Source organism: Osmerus mordax, chromosome 22 (assembly GCF_038355195.1).
Source record: "Osmerus mordax isolate fOsmMor3 chromosome 22, fOsmMor3.pri, whole genome shotgun sequence".
NCBI lineage: Eukaryota > Metazoa > Chordata > Actinopteri > Osmeriformes > Osmeridae > Osmerus > Osmerus mordax.
This window is the reverse complement of record NC_090071.1, coordinates 4,513,241-4,535,702: the sequence shown is the minus strand read 5'-3', so window position 1 is coordinate 4,535,702 and position 22,462 is coordinate 4,513,241. Positions and strand designations below refer to the sequence as shown.

The 22,462-nt window shown below is 46.0% G+C and overlaps 1 protein-coding gene across 1 annotated transcript; it reads left to right on the top strand.

The window, feature by feature from the left end:
• The first annotated feature begins 405 nt into the window (after positions 1 to 405).
• On the top strand, positions 406 to 20,698 carry LOC136966183 (transmembrane protein 163a). Its single transcript, XM_067260617.1, has 8 exons — positions 406 to 920; positions 1,914 to 2,033; positions 9,286 to 9,329; positions 9,606 to 9,697; positions 11,970 to 12,066; positions 15,355 to 15,466; positions 16,602 to 16,743; positions 17,037 to 20,698. Exons 1-8 carry the CDS (start codon positions 749 to 751, stop codon positions 17,095 to 17,097), a joined length of 840 nt encoding a protein of 279 aa, XP_067116718.1. The 5' UTR covers positions 406 to 748; the 3' UTR covers positions 17,098 to 20,698.
• The last annotated feature ends 1,764 nt before the right edge of the window (positions 20,699 to 22,462 follow it).

Here is a 22,462-nt window from a genome sequence, read left to right as displayed (position 1 = left end):
GTGTAGGAACATGAACATGGTTTTCGAACCACTGATAGGTCTGGGTAACGAATATCTTTCTACAGAAATATTCCAAGTGTCCCTGAAAATTTGTTGTTGTTTGTGTGCCTTATTTTTTCAATCATTGTAGCCTATCCATGTCCTCATCTAGAGTAGGCCTATGCTATTTTTAAGAAATTATTAGCATAAATTGATTTAATGGTTAATCTGGTTGAAGAGTGTTTATTGTTTTTGTAAATAATATCACTTGAACTGCCGATAACGGTTCAGTATCTATATCAGTAGATATATGGTTTTCAATGTTTCACGTTTCACATCCCCATTTTGAATGGCCAGGCGCGGCTGCTTTCCCTGGCCATAACCACCTGGGACAGCCGTGCGCAGAAGGACTGCAGTGGAGCGACCAGCGCTGTTGCCAAACAACCCGCCACTCTGATAAGAAGCAACACGGGATCAGTTACCACCCAGCTGCCGAGGCTTCCACACAAACCTGAACAGATGTTTTCGTTAACTGTACTTGATCTGTAATTAGAGCCTGCTTGGTACAATCACGCTCGAATTCGCGAGTTAGTGTCTGGCATGGAGGTTCGCAATTGATGCGCGTAACATTGCGCCGGAGGTCTCCAGACACACTTTTGCGGGCGCGACCAAACCGTTCATCAGCTACCCGCGCGCTGGAGGATCGCAACTCACGCTTCGGTGTGACATTTTTAGAGAGCCTGTACTGAACCGTGACTAAAAGGGAAAAATGACCGACCCTCCAGCCCCAGACCCCATCCCGAATCCAACTATTGTGGATCCTTCAGCTGTCAACGGACAGTGTGAACAAATAGACCAGGAGCCGCCCCGAGGAGAGAGTCAGGGAGAACAATTCAAAATGGACCAGGAGATGAAGATCAGTGAAAACGTGGACGGAGAAGGTACGGTAAAAATCATTTTGGTGAACTTCAGCACACTCAGACAGTGCCTAAGTAACTCCTTGCACTGCTGGGTGGGTAAATACTGGACGTTGTGTAGAATTATTTAGTATCACAGAATATTTGGTTATTCAGCCTACTGTACCTGTTTTATTTATACACAAGCAATTATGTCGTTTTTTTTACACGTCTACAGACTAGATATTTGGTTATCCTTCTCAGTCACCTTATTCTAACCCTCCGTTTATATAGTCCTATACATATTGTATATATACTATCGTCAGATTCATAGTGGGGAGGGACTTATATTGGCTCTGTTTACCTTAGTTTGCTGTCTACTGTCCTAGTTTTGGGCAATTTGACCCTGCACAGTTGGCCGCCGTATCTCATTCTCACCAATCCAACGAATTAAAAGAAATTGCTGGCTCGGTTCCTGCACAAATCCTGACCACGAGCCAGTCAGTTAAACTGGTTGAAATTTCTCTGGTTTGGAGTCATATGATCAGCTTGGTGCATCCCAAACTCTCGGATCATGCCCCCACCACAATAAAGCCCCTTTCCTCCGTTCAAAATGTGTGTGAAAAGAACAGAGTGACAGTAAACATTTTGCATGTTTATTCGTAGAACATGCAAGAAAATGATTGCATGTCAAAGCCTATCACCTCGAAGCAGGTGTTATTCAATTAATTAATGCAGTTTTTAATCAATTAGTAAATCAAAATGTTTTGGAACCTTTTGTTCTAATCTGAAATTAGTAATTTTCTAAAGCCTCTGGAATATGAGGCCTTTCACGCTAACATCCTGCATTCTAGCATGCACAGCTGGACCACCATGGAGTAATACGTGCCCCAACAAAATGTCCCTTGCCATTGACAAAAAAAAATATCAGTAATCCCCTTTAGATTTGAATGCATGTTCAAGTAACAAAGCAGGAAGGAAGTGATGGCTGCTTCCTGTCTTACTGTGGTTTGACACGTCACGTGTTTGTTTGGACAGGTCTGCTGGAGAGCAGCATGAGACTGAAGCCTCATGAGGCCCAGAGTTACAGGAAGAAGGCCCTCTACGTGTCCTGGGTGTCCATCGTGGTCACCATCATCCTGGCCATCGCTGCTTTCAGTGAGTCTCTTCTCGTCCACCTCCCCTCTGGGTCTCAGCCTCGACGCTCAAACAGCGTGAGGATGTGGAGTTAACATGGAGACAGTCACACCAACACACACATGCAAGAACACACATGCACACATGCTGTTCTACAGGTATTAGTTCATGAATCTCTGTAAGAAAGCAACATACAAAACACTCACTGTCAGGGTCCTAAAACACTACGTTATTTAAAACACAAAACACTCCCTCATAGGATTATTGGAAAGCTCTGCTATCTAACTGTTATAATGCAGACATGTACCGAATTTGATAGAACAAGAAAAAGCTCTAATGATGAGCAAAGCTTCACTGAAAGTATCCCAGACTAGTTCACTTTTTCTATCTAGCAGAAATCTCCTGCAGGCATGTTTCTGGTTGATCCCAGGAGGATGGTATGACTCACTCTGTTTCTGAGGCTATGCTTGGAGAAGGAGAGACAGTTCTGAAATACAGCTCTGAATCCTGTACTTCAGTGTCAGAAGGGTGGTTTCTACACCAGAAAAGTTACCAACATGGCTTTGTGCATAATATAAAAAATAGAAATGGGAGTTTAGTATATACTACAAGTAGTCTTACATGTCCGTTATTCTCATTGATGATGGTATCGTAGAACTACTTTAACAATCTCCATAAAACACATCTGGCTGTGCAACTACCGAACCAGGGCCATCCACCCCCCTCTGTGTGAGTGCAGAGTCAGCATGAGGAACCAGGCAAGGGCTGCAGAACACGGGGAAGGAATCACTGTAGGTCCTTGTTGAGCATCGACATCAGAGAGCTTCCATTCTCATGGAGCATAGTTCCCTGCGGTGTCCGCCTGCCTGCGAGGTGGAGATGAGGCCGACAGATAGAGGAAAGATCTGAGGTGTCTGTCGTGTACATGGCAGTTCTTGTCACAGGATGCTATGTTGTCAGGAGTCAGGTGGCTGAGCGGTTAGGGAATCGGGCTAGTAATCAGAAGGTTGCCGGTTCGATTCCCCGGCCGTGCAATATGATGTTGTGTCCTAGGGCAAGGCAATTCACCCTACTTGCCTCGGGGGAATGTCCCTGTACTTATTGTAAGTCGCTCTGGTTAAGAGCTAAATGACTAAATTTAAATGTAATACTAGCAGTTTCATTGAGATGTTCCCAGTTACCTGTTGTAGATGTGCAGACATGAGTCACCCTCAGAACAAGGCAGATAACAGTGGGAAGCCTAACTACATGGGAATGGAAGACCTTTAATATGGATGTCAACAACAAGCGTGCTTGGAGATTTTAGGCAACACAGGATATGAAGCAATGCTTACAGATTTGATTTATGAGTTACCTGCAGGGCTTATTCTTCATTATTTCTCTCTCTTTGGACCCTTCCTCCCCCTCACACAAACACACACACACACAACCTGGGAAAAATAAAACATCAGTCTGCATTACCATTGCCTACAGTAATACAGGAGGCTCAGTCTCATTCCCCAACACCAATAATTGTCTAATTTCAGGCCAATCAGGTTCTCTCATGCAGCACGACAAAGGGTTTGGGAACCCCATGTTCAATAAGCCCCTTCCACACAGGGACTGCACCGAATGAGAAACACAAATTCAATTTACCAGTGGTCTGTCAGGTCCGTTTCCCTCACTAATGTCTTTACTGCTTGCGGTTGGGGCAGGGGGACACAGGGAGCTGGGATTGGAGGAGGGGGTGGAGGGAACTGGAGGGTCTGATTGTATTTTCCACCATGGAGCTTCCTGTCTTAAATTATTCCAAACATTGAGAATCCAGTTCCTGTTCTGATGAGGGTCAGAGTGGTGCTGCTCGGCTGGTATCTGCTTCCTCTTCCCTCTCTGCTCTGTTGTTCTACAGCTCACCCAACTATTTTCTCTTTTACACTGTTATTATTTCTCTCTCTCACCAAGCACCATAATGCCACCTTTCTGTCCTTTCTTTATGTTTACCTCTCTCTCTCTCTCTCTCTCTCTCTCTCTCTCTCTCTCTCTCTCTCTCTCTCTCTCTCTCTCTCTCTCTCTCTCTCTCTCTCTCTCTCTCTCTCTCTCTCTCTCTCTCTCTCTCTCACAGGATCAAGTGGCTATACATATCAAGACGAAACTGTGCTTAGCAAACAATGCCCAGGACATGCTGTACCTTTTGCAGGGGCGCAGAACATGCCCAGTGTCCCTTCCACATCCTGCTGTAGATCCCAGGGTGGATTAACAGTGTACTGTGGAGGGGAATGGTGCTCAACACGCATATATACAAACTGCCATTTCACTTTAAACACACAGAAAGCAAAAGTATTCACTCTCAGGGTTACTCAGTTATATCCATTAAGTACATTACATTTTTACATGTTATGATTTTCTGTTGACATGTGACCATCAGACCTCTCTATTGTCTCTGATCAGATGAGACCGATAGAGTACCGAAGAGAGTGGAATTTCAGAGTTGGACAAGTGCTCACAATTCTAGTACAAAGGTAGTGTGTAACACCTGCGTTTTCCTTCACACGCCCGAGTGACTGACAGCCACTGCGGTGTGTAAATGGTAAAACATTAGCATTAAACAAACACTGCGTCTGAGAACAGGTTGCGTCTGGGTGGGAGCCAGCTGAAGGGTCCCAGATGCTCCGCCTCGCGACAGATCGTGCGTGTGGAAGCTGATGTGACAGGACTGTGTGGAAACTCCCATGTTGATGTGACCAAATCCATGAGCAAACAGCGATGTGCATTCCTAGTATTAATGCTGTGCATTCTACGCTTCTCTGTGTTTCAGGGTTAGCTTGTTTGTTGAGACTTGGGTTTCTTAATCAATGAATGATTGCCCTCTTGGTATGCTCTGTAGATTGAGGGACTTCCAATCAGTCTGCTGGTACAGCTGTATCTACTGGATGAACATCAAACGAGCCATCGACTAAAAACTCAGTTCAAACACTACGAAACAAGGTCAGGGTTAGGGAAAGTCGGTTATGTATTTGTCTCCTTTTAGTCCAATGAGAGCATAGAAGCCACCCACTTCTTAATTTGTCGATCCGTTCTGAAGTGTTTGCATGGTTCCAGAGAGTCGCCACAAAATGGTTTCACCAGGAGAAGCACAGCAGGGCTTCTCATGCTACTCGTCAGCGGTGACAGGCTTTTAGGGGGCGGGAGAAAAAGAGGGTGTGTATGTAAAAATCTGTGCCAGGACTAAATCCCCCTGACGGTCTACATCTTCCTCAGGAGCCAATTAGCAAGCGGCGGGTGCCATATTGCTTACTCTCCAGCAGACTCATTTGCAATCCATTTCAGGCCAGTGAATCCGCGACCATCTCTCCCTAATGAGCGGGATGGCTAGGAAGGGAGGCTAGGAAGGGAGGCTAGGAAGGGAGACTAGGAAGGGAGGCTAGGAAGGGAGGCTAGGAAGGGAGGCTAGGAAGGGAGACTAGGAAGGGAGGCTAGGAAGGGGAGCGACAGCGTTTCAAGCGAAAGCAATTAGCGTCTTATATTTCTGTTTATACTGCAGGTATAGAAAGACACTGTTTGCGTCTGGGTGTGTGTTTGTGTTCCGTTATCCTTCCTAGGTTGCTGTTGACTATCAGTTGGGAGCTGTCACAAGGCATGACTGTCTGTTTGGGTTGTCAATCCTGATATTGTCTTATCCACTGGATGATGATAATAAGGATGATGATGATGTCGTACGAGGAGGAGGATGATTATGATGATGATGGGGATAAACTCTTCATTGAGACAGTGTTCTGATCTGTGTTGAGTTCCACTGTTGCTGGCTCTCTTCTGGGGCTGACAACACACAGTAGTAGCAACCTCACATCTCAAAGTATCTCATGGAGGTAAAGCCCAAACCAAGTGTCATTTAGAAGATCTGGAAAATGTAACTGGTGAGAAAAGTGTAAATATTATTCTTTAGACATTGTTATTTGAGGATGTACTATTGTACAGGCTTTTATAGAACTGCAGTCAGAATATTTTCTTGATAACTGCTCACTGTAGCCATGGAACAGAGGTGGAGAGGGGCAGCCTATCGGGCTTTGTTCTGTGCCAAACTGAACGTACATTATGCTGATTTTGAGGGTTCCAAAGTGAACAATTTATCATTTTCTTGGAAGTGTCGGTGCTGGACTGTGGAGTCTGCAGGCAGTGTTCAGAAAACAGCAGCCGGAGAGAGGAGGGTGGTGGGGGGGCGGCGGGGTGGTGGGGGGGGGGGGGGGCGGGCGGGCTGTCAGCACACAGCTCAGAGGTGGCTCCTGAATACAGATCACACAGTCCCGTCATAGAGAGAGGAGAGAGGTGGATGGAGAGATGAAACAGCGAGGTGGATGGAGAGATATGGGTAGAAGAGCAAGGATCACTCGCTCCTGTCACTGAGATAGATCGAGGTGGAACGATAAAAAAGAGGGGTGAAGGAATGGGCAGAGGGAGAGAGATGAGTAAAGAGAGGGAGAGAGAGCGATGGAGAGGAGGTGAGAGAGCAAGGTTCGTTAGGTCTTTGTTGTATAATTGAGACACCTACAGACAAGTGCATCTTCAAGACTGCACAAATCTCACAAGTAAAAATGAAGGGGGGAGGGAGAGATAAGGAGAGAGACAGAGAAATAGAGAGAGAGAGACAGAGACAGAGAGAGATGCATCACATATGAATGCATTCAGAGCCGTGTGCTACTAAGAGCTGAAGTAGAAACCCCAGAAGAGTCTGCAGTCTAAAAATAAGAAACAGAGAAAAAAGAGGTGAATTGGGAGAGAAAGAGAAAAATGAGAGAGAGAAAGAAAGAAAGAAAAGAATGGAGAGAGATATAGCGGAAGATAAAGCGAACAGGGATCTTTTCCCTCTGTTGTTGCCTTGCACAAAGCATACACAGAGGGAGGGAGGCTGAGAGGGAGGGAGGCTGAGAGGGAGGGAAGCTGAGAGGGAGGGAGGCTGAGAGGGAGGTGCAAGGCAATGGGTGAAAGGGGTTCTGGTTGGCAGAGTGTTGTTTTCTCTCTGCCATGTCTGGTTCACTCACTTGGATGAGTAGACAGGGTGGGCTGGGAGGGAGATGGGGGGGAGATGGGGGGGGGGGGGGTATGGGGCGTAGGGGCTGGGGAAGGACTTGGGTTGAGGAAAGGGGTGGATGGAGATGAGCTGAGAGGAGGGTAGAATGGGACAGGAGCATGGTGGGCGGTGAGATTGTGGTGGGCTGGAGATGATCGGGGGAGGGAGATGGAGAGAGGGGCAGGGAGGAAAGTTATACAGTAGGGAGGGGGGATGGAGGTGGTAAGTAGAGGGAGGTGGGGGAGGAGCGAGGGGGGATGGAGATGTTAGATAGGGAAGGGGGAGGGAGGTGGTTGGGAAGGGGGAGGGGCTGTCTCACTGCCTTCCAGCACATAGAGCTGTTCCTCTCCTGAGATTATGACAGAGCACCACTGCTGCTTTGACGTCAGGAATTTTACTGGCTGTTATGGGAGAAAAGTCCTGCAAAAAAACAGCCAGACTCACTACTAAAAGACCACACATATTCACACATTTCATTTTAGCCTCAGAATGTTGACACCGACTTTCTAAGGTTGAGATAGTGTTTTTGTGTGTCTGTGTGTGTGGGGGGGTCTGATGGCCTGATATTCACTATGGGGGTGTTACCATGGTGTCGTATTAGAGCAACACGGGTGGGTGGACAGGACAGCTGTACTGGACCAGAGTGGACAGTCCACAGCTCAGTCCTAGTGGACCCCTGACCGGTCTTCTCTCAGGGGCTGTTTGGGCCAGACATGCCGTCACAGAGACCAGAACCTGGCAGAGTCGGCAGTAAACACACCAGCCTGATCCTCGACACACCGCCCTCCTCGTCTCACCAGCACGGTCACCACACTGTTAACCTTCATATCCAGATCATGTTCTGAAACTGACTGGAACACAACATAACATCACTGCTGCCGACGGCATCCACTCAGGGAGAAACGGGTGACGATCTCTCGAAATCCTAATTTTGATGACTGGAATGAGAACATGCATTACATTTACATTTAGTCATTTAGCAGACGCTCTTATCCAGAGAAACTTACAGTAAGTACAGGGACATTCCCCTGAGGCAAGTAGGGTGAAGTGCCTTGCCCAAGGACACAACGTCAGTTGGCATGACCGGGAATCGAACTGGCAACCTTCGGATTATTAGCCCGATTCCCTCACCGCTCAGCCACCTGACACCATTAGCACTCATGTGCTCATCATTCATCATTTATCATGAAGCCTCGCCTACAACACAATCTGAAAATGAAATGAAAAATCTCATCATAATTCAATTTTTAACCCATTACTGGTAAGGCATAACAAGTGATGATATGTTACGAATATTCACTGAAATGTATTTGAATTGGTTTACCAGTCTGCTTGAACATAATTGCTGTTGTGAGGAAACTATGAATGCCAATATAAAACATTATTACTCATATATATATTTAAAAGCGATGTTGCAGTTGGTCGTCAGACCGTGGGCTGTGTGTGAAAGGGTGGTTTTGTGGTGCAGAGTCTCTCATCTCTAAGAAGTGAGTGAGATGGAATCTTCTGGAAGTTCTTGGGAGGACTCCTGCCATCTGTCATGTGTGATGTGATCAGGGACATGTATGACTCTGGAGACTCTGACAGCTCTGTCGAGGGAGGGAGGGAGGGAGGGAGGGAGGGAGGGAGGGAGGGAGGGAGGGAGGGAGGGAGGGAGGGAAAAGGACAAACGGAACGATAGAAATGCAGATATTTGGAGGGAGACAGCTGTAAAAAGACAAAGTGATAGATTGAGACCTGTACGTGATCAGACACAGAGAGATGGATTTAGTGACAGATTGCTTCAGTTCCTCCCACCTTTTCTGTGAATGACTGGTTTCTCACAAAGCCTGTCCAATCTCTCTTTCTTAAACACACACACACAAACACACTGCTTTTAGAGGATACCATACTGAAAGGTCCATTGTAAACACTCAAACTCTGAATCTCCTGGCAGCAAGCAACACTCCTGACTGGCAATTTGCTATGAGGAAAACAACAAATATCTATCAGACTACAAATTACATTTTCTCTCAGCCTGAAACAATGTGATAATCAGCCTTGTGCTTCCCAGGGAAAATCTGCTGTTTCAATCTAATTTCAAGTTCGAGTTACAAGACTTGTAGGAAATGTAACATCAGCAACTCTACCGAGATCAGGAAGTACATGATATGAATAAAGACCGTACCAAATATAGCAATGACATCTTTACCATTGCTAAACCCGTGCCTTCTTTTCTTGTGGTTTCAGCTGTTTCTGTCATGAGACACAGTGCTTCAGCCTTTGGATTCGCCGTAAGTACCGTTCAATAAACCTCTGAGGTGTGTGAGGTGTGTGTGTGGTCTCATTGGTTCCTGGTGCACATATATCTCATTGCACTGGCCTCACAGGGACTAAAGACTGTAATAGAGGCCAGGAGATTGCTGGCCTTTTGTCATTAATACCAGGTTAACCAGAGGAGGAGGTCTTCATTTGACTGACTGCTTCTTCTTAATAACCCCTTTCTTGCCCTCTTCTCATCCCCTTCTCCTTTCTCCTCCCCCCTCTTCCCTCCTCCCCCCTCCCTACAGTTTGACGCCACGCTGGACGTGCTGTCCTCCATCATCGTGTTGTGGCGCTATAGCAACGCTGCAGCTGTCCATTCAGCACACAGGGAGTACATGTGAGTTCTCTTCTTCTTCTGCGCTTCTGTAGCCTTCTGTAGTGTTACCTGCTGGGCTTGTGTTTGTGTGTGTGTGTGTGTGTGTGTGTGTGTTTGTTTGGGCCTTTGTGTGTGTTTGTGTGAGTCCTAGAGACAGACAGACACCAAAGCAATCTTGATGGATAGGTAAGAGGAAAAATGTGTATTTTAGGGTGAACTGTCCCTTCAAGTTGGGATGTCACAGAGGCCGGTCAGATGTCCTAGCTTCACCTGGGGCTTTGTGCTGAAGGGAGGCTCAGACAGAAGCTCTTTTCGTGGTTGTCGGCTGCAGCCCCTCTGGGGGTCGACCACAGACACGGGCAGCCCCTCTCTGGGGAGGGAAGGAGAGGGGCTGTGGGGACTTCTCTCTGGGGGAACAGTGACAGTATTGGAGGGATGTGAGAAAAGAAGGATGACATGATGAATAGGTGCAGACCTGCCCAGCTTCCGCCTCCTCCTCCTCCCCTCCTCCCCTCCCCCAACTCTTCCTCCTGCTCCTGCGAGGTGTCATGTTTCAAAAGGCTGCCTCCACCTCCCCCCCCCCCCCTCCCCAGCTGGCCATACGACAGCCTCTGTCTCAGGGGACCACCAGTCTGCTGTTGTGATGCGGATCGCCGTGGAGATGGATGATGTCATTTAGCCATCTGAGCAAGGCTGAGTTTGTTGACGGATGTGGAAAACCTAGCCTCCTGTCTCATCTCCGCGCCACACCCCCACACACACCCCCACCCCTCCCCGCACTTCCCTCCGCCAAGGGCCCTCATAGGAGGCTAGCCGATTTGCCGGCTCCTCCCGCACGGACCAGCGAGCAGCGTGAGTTAGCGCTGGGCTTCCTTCCTCTAATTGGAGGGAGATGGTTGGCGTGTCGCCTGGGTCATTAGGCTTCTGACATCAGACGGGAGCAGCAGACAGGAGCAGACTCCAGGCTGTGTGGGTGACTGGGCGCAGTGTCAAAACAAAAACACAGTACAACACACAACACAGTACAATAACAAGACACTGGAACTCGTATATGGAGTCAAAAGTGCAAATACAATGCACTTTGATAGCCAATGGTAGGGAGAGGAGAGGTGAAGGGAGTGGAGGAGGAGAGGTGAAGGGAGTGGAGGAGGAGGGGAGAGTACAGCTCTGTTGGAGTGGCGACCATCGTGAGATGACACGAGAGACCTACAGTTGCCATGGAAGCCAATGTTGATTCAAATTCCTCTCATACAGTAATGTCTTTTGTCAGCGCAGTTACCATGGGTCTGGATGTCTGGATGGAGAATGGCAGCTAACGACCTAGTGAAGCTGTGAGGATGTAGAGCAACGACAGCCAGCAGTGTGTGTGTGTAACCTAGCTACTCCATGGAGACCAGCAGCTTTGTTTACTTTCTGCAGCCTGCATTTCTCTCCTCCTAACCCAGACTTGCATTTGAATGGTTTCTGGTGGGAGAGGGAAGCCTGGTATTGATCAAGGCAAGGGCTCCACTTCTCCTGTGTGTGCGTGGATGTGTGTTTGTGTGTGTGTAAAGCAGCTCTGAGTCTGTGATGTCCTGCTTGTCCTCCTGCTGGGACCCTGTCCCCCTCTCTGTGTTGCCTAGTTACCCTCGGGCCTCTACCCTGGAGACAGTGTGCTTCTGAGCCTGACTGCATGCACACACACACGTATACACACAAGGTAACCCCCCATCTGTTTGGTTCACTCTGAGCCATCACCATCTTGTGTAATGGAGTAGCAGCATTCTTATTGTCCTGCTCTTAGATAAAGGGGGTGGAGCATGAACTCTCACACATACACACACACACACACACACACTGTAGATGAACGCTGGAAGGAAGCCCATGCGTGACCAGCCCACATGACATAGTTGATGATTTGGGGTTTCCTCCCAGGCCCTGCCTAATTGGATAAAAGTGTTTAAAGACAATCTGCTTCTTCCAAATGGATCCCCAGAGCCTAGTCCTGGTTCTCAGTCAGGCTCAAACTGATCCTGTTAAACTCTGTTTTCAGTCTGGCCTTCCTTGTTGCATGTTTCCCGGACTAAATAATGTCACTGTGTAATGTTTCCCTGTGGTCTAACATTTTGTAAGGACTTATTTTGTTTGAAATAACCAAACTCCTTACTTTCTTTCTTTCTCTCTCTCTCTAAGACATTAACACTCTCTCTCTCTCTCTCTCTCTCTCTCTCTCTCTCTCTCTCTCTCTCTCTCTATCTATCTATCTATCTATCTATCTATCTCTATCTCTCTCTCTCTTTTCCTTCCTCATCAGTGCATGTGTGATCCTGGGTGTGGTCTTCATCTTGTCCTCCCTGTGCATTCTGGGAAAGGCCATCCATGACCTGGCCACTAAGCTGCTGCCCGAGGTGGTAAGAGATGACCGTCTCTGTTAATGATGTCTGGGCTGGGCTGGTGTAGTCTGGATGGTCATTATTGTAATGCCTGCTTGGCAAGGCCAACCCTGGGGTTAAACAGATTCCCATCTGCTTTTCTGGGAATTTGTGAATCCGAAATCACATGTAAAAACACGATCCAAGAAAAACATCATTTCAGTTTGGCTCTGTTTTCGGTCCAGGCTTCCTAGTGTCTGATCTGTCACATCGTCCACATTTTTAGAGACCGTTGCTAAGGCGATTCAGAGGCACTACACCAAACCACACTAAAACACACTACTGCAGTAGGGTTTAGACATAAACAACTGTGCTTCAGAGCATTTTTAACTGTTTGATATCCTCACTGGGTCGCTGAGCGTGAGCATTAGGAAAGCAAACCCAAGATGCAACATGAGAGAGAGTGATAAGAGTGATGTCAGACACAAAAGGAACCAGAGGGACAGTGGAGGAGCAAGTTGTGGTCACGTCTTCACAGACACAACGCCTCACATGCCCTCCAACTGCCAATAGCTTCATTCTCGGCCTGTCAGTCAGGTAACCTTCGGTTGGAATCCTATTAACACGTCTCCCAGAGTGGAGTGGAAGAAGGGCGAAGAGATGTGGGGGGCTAGGGGGATGAAAGTAGATGGCTGTGTCTCGTACACTCCACGCACTCCACATCTAATTAAATAAAGAATGTGTCTGAACTCAGGTGTGAACTGAGACCAAAGCACTCTCCACACTTACTCTCAGAATAGCTTGGCAGTCTGTTGCCAGGCAATAAGGATCTGCTTAAAAAGATCTGAAATAGAGAAGAGATAGAGAAGGAGAGAGAGAAGGAGAGGGGGAGAGAGAAGGAGAGGGGAATACAGATGGAGAGGGGGGAGAGACAGAGAGAGACACAGAGAGACAGAGAGAGAGAGAGGAGAGGGACACAGAGAGGAGAGAGAGAGCGAAAGAGAGAGCAGTCATTGGTGTCAAAGCTAAGGATCTTTTGATTGAGGTGAAGAGTCGATATGTGTCTCTGAAGCATTGGGAGGATGGCTGGTTGGCTTCAAATACTTTCACTCTCTATCAATTCTCTTCAAGCTGCTCTGAAACTTGAGATCAGTGAAAGAGATCTGGAGGGCTGAACCCAAGGATAAATCTTTGCTTTAATTTCCCTTAGTGATACATTTATGACAGCAATTTTGATTAAATCAAAAGATAGACAAGGACGATGCTAATGAAAAATTTTAATAAAGATCCTGAGAAATCTCAAGTTAATTAATTTAACCATTATTTATGCAGTGAGTCATTCAGAGACACTGAATCCTGTATACAAAATAAACATAAGCTTAATATTACAAACACAATCTACAACTCTCTAACTTGTCAGTTGGAAAGCGAGTTTGAATTGCCCTGAGGTTCCAAAACATTACACTTTTTGAATTTGAGTGAAAGAGTTCTTGAGTCTGACTCATGAAAAGTGACAAAAACAAACAAGAGAAACAGAAGGTAGATAGGAGTGAATACTGTGAGAGTACACTGGGCGTGGTTCGATGCAGTGTTTTCACCCTGGTATAGCAAACACCTATGAAGCTGTTTTTGGTGCATGCAAGCACAAGCTAAAAATAGCTCGGGTATTTCTCATCTCATCTCACTGCTCTGATGTCAGAAAGCTTTTTTTTCCCTCCCTCTCTCCCTCCCTCTGTCCTGATGATGAAATGTTAATAGGCATCCGACTTCTTTGGTATTCTGACTGTGGTGGTTGCTACGGAGAGAGAGGAGGAGGCAGGGAGAGGTAGAAACAGAGATAAAGAGAGGAGAGGAACAGAGGCAGAGAGGCTGCATATGGAGTAAAAGAGAGATGAGGTAGACGGAGAGAAAAACAGAGAGAAAGCGAGGGAGAAGAAATGAGAAAGAGAGGTAAAGTTAGAAGGAAAGAGAGATAGAAAGAAGGTTAAAGAAAGGCACAGAGAGAGAGAGGGAGGGAGAGATTTAGGAAAGGAAAATGGGGAGATTTGGAGACAGAGGGAGGGGCACTGCAGCTGAATTGGACTTCTCATTACCGGGTGGACGTTTACCTTTGTGGACAATAAGCACTTGATCATCCCTGCCACCGTTCATTAAAGCATCTAATTAGCGCCCTCTGCCCCCCCCCCCCCCCCCCCCCCCCTGCTGTCTCTGGGAAGCACATGCACCGTTATGCGGACCCAATAACCGAGACAGGGTTTCCAATGAAATGCGCTTGTTCTTTCACTGCCTCGTTTTGACACGCTGAATAATAAACTACACTGAATTATAACAGTTGTTTATTAAAGAGTCTACAATCCTATGGATAAATGCCTGGATCAAAAGATGATCGGGATAAAAAGTATCCTATAATGGCCGATGAAAACGGCTCTAACTGGTGAGTGAGAGAGAGAATTGGAGCTGGCCTTGCCAGCGTCCACCTCTCACCTTTCCTGACCTGCGTCCAGGGCAACAGAGCAGACTCATTTTCATTCCACACAGGGGCCCTGCTCCACGTCTAGTGTAAATGTCAGCTTCAGAGTTGGGATTCTGAGGGGGTGTGAGTCACCAGCCAGCTGGTGCTCTCCACTCTGCTTCCTCCTAAGACCTTAGAGGACAACCTTTATCAGTGTCAGTAGTTTCAGAAAAAGTCACTTCATGAGAAGGTACCCTCGTGCAAAATAAAAACAATACACAGACTGTATGCAGCTAAGAATAAAAATATGTCAAATGGATTCAACTGTTAAAATGTGGGGAATCAGCTATTTAAAGTGCTCAAGAGGCACCCATTAAAGCTACATAACTGTAGCTACTGCTATCTCAGACCCTAAAATATCTTACACATCGTTCCACATGGATAGACAAGACTAATGAGTGAGAGGATACCACTGTGTTGTCATGTGTGTCCCATGGCTGTGCATGGCTGTGCATGGCTGTGCATGGCTGTGCATGGCTGTGCATGGCTCACAGCTGCAGTTTGATGTGTCTAACCTTGCAGAGCGGCACTTTTTACTGCCTTCAAGGCCGTAGTGCAATATTAATGCTGCTGCAGAGGCTCGGAGAACTCAGCAACCCTTACACACTCAAACTCTCTCTCTCTCTCCTCTCTTCATCCACCCCACCCACCCTCTCTCTCTCTCCCTCACTTCTCCTCTTACTCTGTCTTCCTCGCTCCTTCATCCACCCCCTCCCCCCCTCCGTTCTCCTCCTTTCTACCTCTCCCTCTTTCTTTCTCCTTTCTTCCTCCGTCCCCCACTTCTTCTTCTCTTTCTTCTCCTCTTGTCCTTGCAGGATGACTTCCTGTTCAGCGTGTCCATCGTCAGTGGGTTGCTGTGCATCCTCCTGGCTGTGGTCAAGTTCATGCTGGGCAGAGTGCTGACCAGCAGGGCCCTCATCACCGATGGTAGGTCCAGCCAATCAGCTCCCGTCCTCTCACCACACCGTGACAACAGGGTCTCACCCACAGGCCACTCCCACCTCAAGGCAGACCAATCAATGAAAGGGAGCAAGGTGATGCGCAGAGACTAATTTATTATCCGAGAGGATCATTCCGAGAAATGACAGGGGTGCAGGGTGGGTTCATTGGGCTGTGAATTGCTTTATTGTTGACGTGGCAAAGCCAAGGTGTCTGTCATGTAGGCCTGGATGAGGCCATGACTTCCTGTCGGCCGTCTGTAACATGAATCACTTCCAGCTTTAATAAGGCTTGGTCTGGGAGAGACACTTAGAGAGAGATGAGCTGTGAGGAGGGACTCTGAGCAGGGGAGGCTGAGGTCCAGGCTAGAGGTCCTGTCTCAGATGAGAGATCTCTGACAGGTTAAATTGCTCATAAAGGTCACAGCTGAACAGTGGATGGAGACACGCACTCATTAGTGTGTGTGGGTGTACAGTATGTGTGTGTGTGTTAGTTGGCAGTCTGTGTGTATGTGTGTGTTTATGTGTGCCTGTTTGTGTGTGTGTGTGTGTGTGTGTGTGTGTGCCATCTGGAGACTGTCAGTTAATCAGAGCCACCAGTTCATTACTAGTCCTATCTCCTCCCAGTGAAGCCCAAGTCCAGCGCGGTGAAACCATGTCAGGAGAATCCTCCTTTATTCCCCTCTGAAGTCAAGAACATGCCCTGTCCTTTAAATTCACATCTAGTATCTTACAGGCCGTAAGGTCACAGCGGTCACCAACTCACCACCATCACACAGGGCTGGGATTCTAACACCAGGGCTCCATGAGTCCTAATTAACAGCCCCTCTTGTGAGGCTTTGCTGATCCTCATCTTATGAGGGGCGATCGGTGATGACGCACAAAGCTCCTGACTTACAGTAGAGAGAAAGAAAACTATGTAATAGTATTAGCATTATAGGAATAAAATTCAGTTGCATTTACTGTACATATAGAATTTGTATTATGTATGATTAAATGATAGTCTTTTTATAAACTGTGTTATCCTTTGGGTTTGGTATAGTGTGTAGTTGGTGTTTGGATGGTCTTTCGCTTCAGTGATATCCAGTCTGTATGTTGAGTTTATTTGTTTGTTTGTTTTGTAGGTTTCAACTCCCTGGTGGGAGGAGTCATGGGCTTCTCCATCCTCATCAGTGCTGAGGTGTTCAAGCACGAGCCCCAGGTGTGGTACCTGGATGGAACCATCGGGGTGCTCATAGGCCTCATTATCCTCGCCTACGGCATCAAGTGAGTGACCTGCTGGCACTGCATAGCCCCGTAGCATGGCAAGGTAGCATGGCAAGGTAGCATGGTCTGGTAGCATGGTCTGGTAGCATGGTCTGGTAGCATGGTCTGGTAGCATGGTCTGGTAGCATGGTCTGGTAGCATGGTCTGGTAGCATGGTCTGGTAGCTGGTAGCTTAGCCGGATAGGTGCTGCATGAACTGTAGTTTAGAGTAAATTAGATTAAATTAAATTGCATTGGTTTCATTGTGAACAAATGACAGAGAGGTGGTGTTGTGTTCTGTCTGCGTGTTGCAGGCTTCTGGTGGACACGGTGCCTCGGATCAGACAGACGAGGAACTACGAGCGCTTTGAGTGAAGGACTGTTGGGGAGGGAGGGGAGAGAGAGCTCCTGGGGGGGTGGTGGGGGGGGGTGGACAACCTCCGAGCTCCAGACGCAGGGGGATGTACAGGCTCCTGTCCATCCTTCAGCACCCCCCCCCCCCCACCCCCTTTCTCTAGGGACCCCTCCCCAGGATGAGAGCCCCCATGTTGACCATCCAGGTGCCAGTGGTACTTCAGTTTAAAGACACCATGTATCCATCCGGCAACGTTTCCTCCATTCAGTCCGTCTGCCTCACATCGACCAACCTGGCAACCCGGTGGAACTGTGAAGGCAGAGAGAAGAAGCAGGGGGATCTCTGGGTTGGTTGAGAGGGAAGGGGGGGTGGGGGGGGGGGTTGCAGAAAGGAGTCATGTTAGTGATGATGCCACACCAGCGTCCGAGCCCCTCTAACAGGTTGCTCTGAAATGTCCCGTGTTCTCTAGGATTGTACTAGTGGTTTCTATTGGCCTTTACTTTGTTACAGTACTGTGTTTTTATTTTCAGCGCCACTGTGCTAAGTAGATCGTGTCGTATTTAGTGTAGCCAATGCTATCATAGTAGCAGATAGACGAGCTGTTTTAGCTGTGCATAGGAAGCTTCTGGAAAAGCTGTGTTTGAAAAGCGTGATGTGGATGGCCCACTGGCATGACACACACACACTGTAGTCACTCTGAGAAGTAGTGAGGTTCAGGTTCAGACAGTAGAAACACCACCATGTGTTTGTTCCAGCTACACACTGAGCTAGCTGATGGCACCAACCTGCTCTAGGACTGTGCAGACCAGCAGATCTGGGGGGGGATTTGAATCAGCTGGTTTAGTGCATGGACAGTGCACAAGGTAGTACCTTTACTTTTTGAACCTCAACTGTGATCTCGGTATGAGAAGACAAACATACAGTCTCTCAGCTGCACACAAAGATGTACACTAACATCAACACACTGTAAGAAGGAAAGGAAAAGGAGAAAGGAGAAGACTAAGAAGCACAATTATCCCCTTGGCCTTCCTGTACCATGTCAAATCTATATGGAGAAGTGTTCTGTCCTAAGCAGGTCGCATCAGAGCGGGTGAATTTAAGCCTTGTTGTGGCACACCATCAACTAACAAGAAAAACTGCTGCCAAAAACGGATTACACAGCTGGTTTATTTTTTTAATTTTTTTTCAAGGGCCAAATCTTTTGGCTTCAACACTAGAGGATGTTCGCTGGTTATGTTTCATCCCTTCCAGATGCAAACCCAGTTTGTTGACTAGGAAAAAGAACAAGCACACAACATACGCTTCTAATTTTACATGTTGACAATAGATTTTGTGATTTTACTTGATACATTCAACACATACGCATTGTCAAAAACCATAATATGACTGATTCTTGTTGGTCACAGATATACTTTGGCTATAATTCGTGGATTTATTGACATTAGTGTACCAGTAGCCGCCATATCTATCGACTCTGATCCCTCTATTTATATAATGTAATACTATAATAAATTAAAACAGTATTCCATCATTCTAGTTGTAAACGAGTCGACTTCATGCTACTGGTACGATCAACGATGAAAGGGGTTTGTTTACACATATGGGCTCATTGAATTCAAGCCACGTGGCTGAACCACAGCCACGACTGTAGTTCAGGTACCAGCACCTTTCTGTACATAGTAACTGAACTGTGTCCAGCATTCAAACAACTGATGTAGGTGTTTATATTGCGATGATAATGATCGTGTTCGAGATCGTAGTGGTCAATAATTTATGACTACACAGAACTTGCATGTCTATCACGACTTTGACCTCAGTAGTTATTTTCAGAGGTGTGGATGGTGCATTGATGCAACAGAACCCTTTCAGTGCTTTTTGTCTGACCAGGGGGTTCTATGTGTTGCTAAAGGCTTATTAAAGCACTGGTTTAAGATAGCACACCTTAACTATATGAATGACTTGAATACTAAATCATTTAAAACCATGGATACGATTGTGATAGGATATCCATACTGGGCCACGTGTGAGTAGCATAGATGTCAGCCTATAAATAGCAAGGGTATCTTCTTCAAAAGCATTTTTATTGAATTGGGAGAACGACTGGGCAAAAAAACGACTTCGCAACTCCAGTGCATTCCCAGGGATGGAAGTTAATGCTTAGTATACAGTCATGGTTCACCTGTTTTTGCTGCTGTATGTAATGTAAATGTACATATTGTAACATGTACAATGGCACATGAATGTCTTTCTTTTTGGTTACTTGATCTTTGTACACTGGACAATAACACTGTAACTTGTAATCACTTTCTACACGCATTAGGGGTTGATATTACATGAAGGCTCATGCTTTAATCCTGAACAGTAGTTTCTCTCTCCCCCTCTGTCACACACACACACACACACACACACAGTCTCTCTGTCACGCAGACACACTTAGTGGAAACTAGATACATTTTCACAGTGTGATACATTTTGGTTTAAAGGGGAAGTAGCTAAGATTTGCATGGCCTTAAACATTCAACTTCTCTAGAAGGGTGGAGTCCTTCCCTTTGCTAATTGCAGCAGTATACCACCCCCCCCCCCCCCTCCCTCCACACAAACACACACACACACGTACGCTGGCAGATCTGAGCCACAGGACAGAGTTGGTCTCTTGGTCTTGGCCTCCATGTTTGGATGTTCAAGTGATGTATGTAAATATTGCAACTGAACTGCTGTAGTGAAAAGAGTGTATATTTAGATAAAGACTATAAACCGTTTGTCACAGAAAAAAGGTTTATTGAAAAATAAAGTTATATCCTGCTTATTCGTCAAAGACTGTGAAAACAAAACATTTTTTCCCCACTGATTTCTTGTAATTTTGTCACAGAACTATTTCTATCTTCTCCATAATTGATTATAGACAGCATAAAACAAAGTCAAGTTTGAAAACGGTGTGTGATGGTAGCATGACTACGGAACAACAAAGACATTCAACCCAGGGTTCCCAAAAATGGCAAGGAACCTTTTTGTTGTTTAATATACTCTTCATACATTTCCTAACTGTCCAGAGTCCTCTCATGGTTATTTGTCAAGGGTTTCCAAACCACAACAGTTTGGGTCCAGTTCACATCCCCTCGTTCATAATGGTAAGTCGAATCTTGGAGAACAAACCACTGAACCACTTGTGTGGACGGCATGCTCAGAATACATTGGTATAGGAAGTGAACAAGGCCACTACCATACAAAAACAGCTGCTTAATAGACTGTATTGTACTGTACCCACTAAAAGCCTTGGGTAAACATGTTTACCACAGCAGTTAAGACACATGTTTTCTCTAGCCAATATCACCACACAGTCCAACACGACAGTTAGGCCTACCTATGGCAAGCGTTTACAACACAGTCCTTCTGATGCTGCTTGTGGATCTAGGTTAACTCTGCTACAGTTTCTCCTCCAGTGGGCGGTTACTATACTGTAGTTCTACTGACGGTAACACGGAGCCAATATAGTGACCATCGAAAGGCACGTCATATACTTGAAAACTGTAGCTTGGCTGAAGATTGTAGTCATATGTACAAAACATGACTGGTCTAAACTGTTAAATCAAACAACAGAGTGCTGGGCAAACAACAATCCATATTTACAAAACATGTGCAAAAGGGGAAAAGGACAGGGAAGAAAAAAAGTTGAATAATAAAAACATTGAAATGAGGTTCTTGCTGGCATGTACAATAAAATGGTGTCACTGATGTGGTCCAGTCTGATCCTGTACCAAGATAACAGTGAGAGGGCCACAGCTTCGTTCATGTACCTAGAACAACCAATGGATCTTAATGTAGACGTAGAACTCCTGTCGGTTCTATTGTGGAGACAGAATCACTTCGACATTATTCAGATTGGAACAAGAATCAGTTCTAAATCGTTCCGTTTGGAACCACAACCGATTCAATGAATCCCCTGGCCAATTGAAAAGCCCGTGGATTCAGGGTGGAGATGTGCTCCACCTCACCCACCCACCACACACACGGAGTGGGTGGGAACAAACCCTGTGGACAGCTGCGTCCAGCTGTTCCGCTCAGTTCAGTTAATGATTTGGAATGTTGTGAGGTCAGGCTGGTGGACCAGGCAGCATACTGCAGCAGCCAAGGATCAAAGGCATTTATGATGTTGACATGGTGATGTTGTCATGGTGATGTTGTCAGTCCCCTGAACTCAGCTCTGGGGATGAGTCAGACTGGACCAAGCACACCAGCCTCAGTCACCAACCTGACTGGTGGTGTTCACAAACTTAAATTACTCCATAAATACTACTACTACCTCATAAAACCAAAGCTCCTCTCTATAAATAAAAAAAATGAAAGATTTATTTTCAGCAAAGACAGAGATAAAGATTTGTATACAAAATAAATTAAAAAGAATTTAAAACCCTTATGAACAATATACAGTGTAATTATATATTCTGTTAAAACTTCAGTAAATAGGTTAGCATAGTGCATTTTCATTCACAACAAGGACTAATAATTTTCTTTTACTTCTGCTTTTTTTTCGGAAGTCTGCAGGCAAATTAAGATCCTAACGATCCCGATTCCAAAAACAAGAATGTGACAGTTAGTGTTTTGCTCACCAGTGGAGATTTACAGTGTGTACGTGAAAAACTCTAAAAACCTATACACCAAGCACAGATGAAAGATCAATCAAATTAATATCCATGATGAATGACTGTTTAGAATTTAAAACTCTGTTACATGATCAATAACCTCAGAATGACTGTTCTATGATCGATAACTTTAGAATTGATGTTCCACGATCAATAACTTTCGAACGCCTTTTAAATTAACCCATTGTGGCAAAGAGCGAGTATGATCTGATCGAGGTGACTGAGCTACACAGCAGCAGAGGTAAAGACTGCGTCCCAAATTGCATACTTTTACTTTGTACTTTTAGTAGGTACTGCAGCTGCCCTTACAAAGTACATACTGTGGACGGCAGTATACGTACAATTCAAACAGTTTGGGACACACCAATTCATCATGTACCCACGTCTAGCACTGAGGCAGACAGGTTTATGTTGGTCTGCTGTTGTACTGTTGACGCCTCATCCACTGCACAAAGGGTTGTGGGTCAGGATAGCAAGAAAAGCATGCTGGCTCGCAAGCTGCTAAATGCTCCCGGATGTTGTAGGACATCCTGGTACTTCTCGAGTACTGTAGTAGATGTATAGGGACATTAAAATATGTATTCGAAATATGAAATAGTATGAGTATTGGGACGTAGCCTAGGTGTTGCTCTTATAATAATAATAATGTGTTTATTTAGCAAAAAGCTTTTATCCAAAGAGACAGAAAGGGGATTTGAACCTGCAACCCCTTGATCTGCAGTCAGATGCTCTACCAGAGTGATAT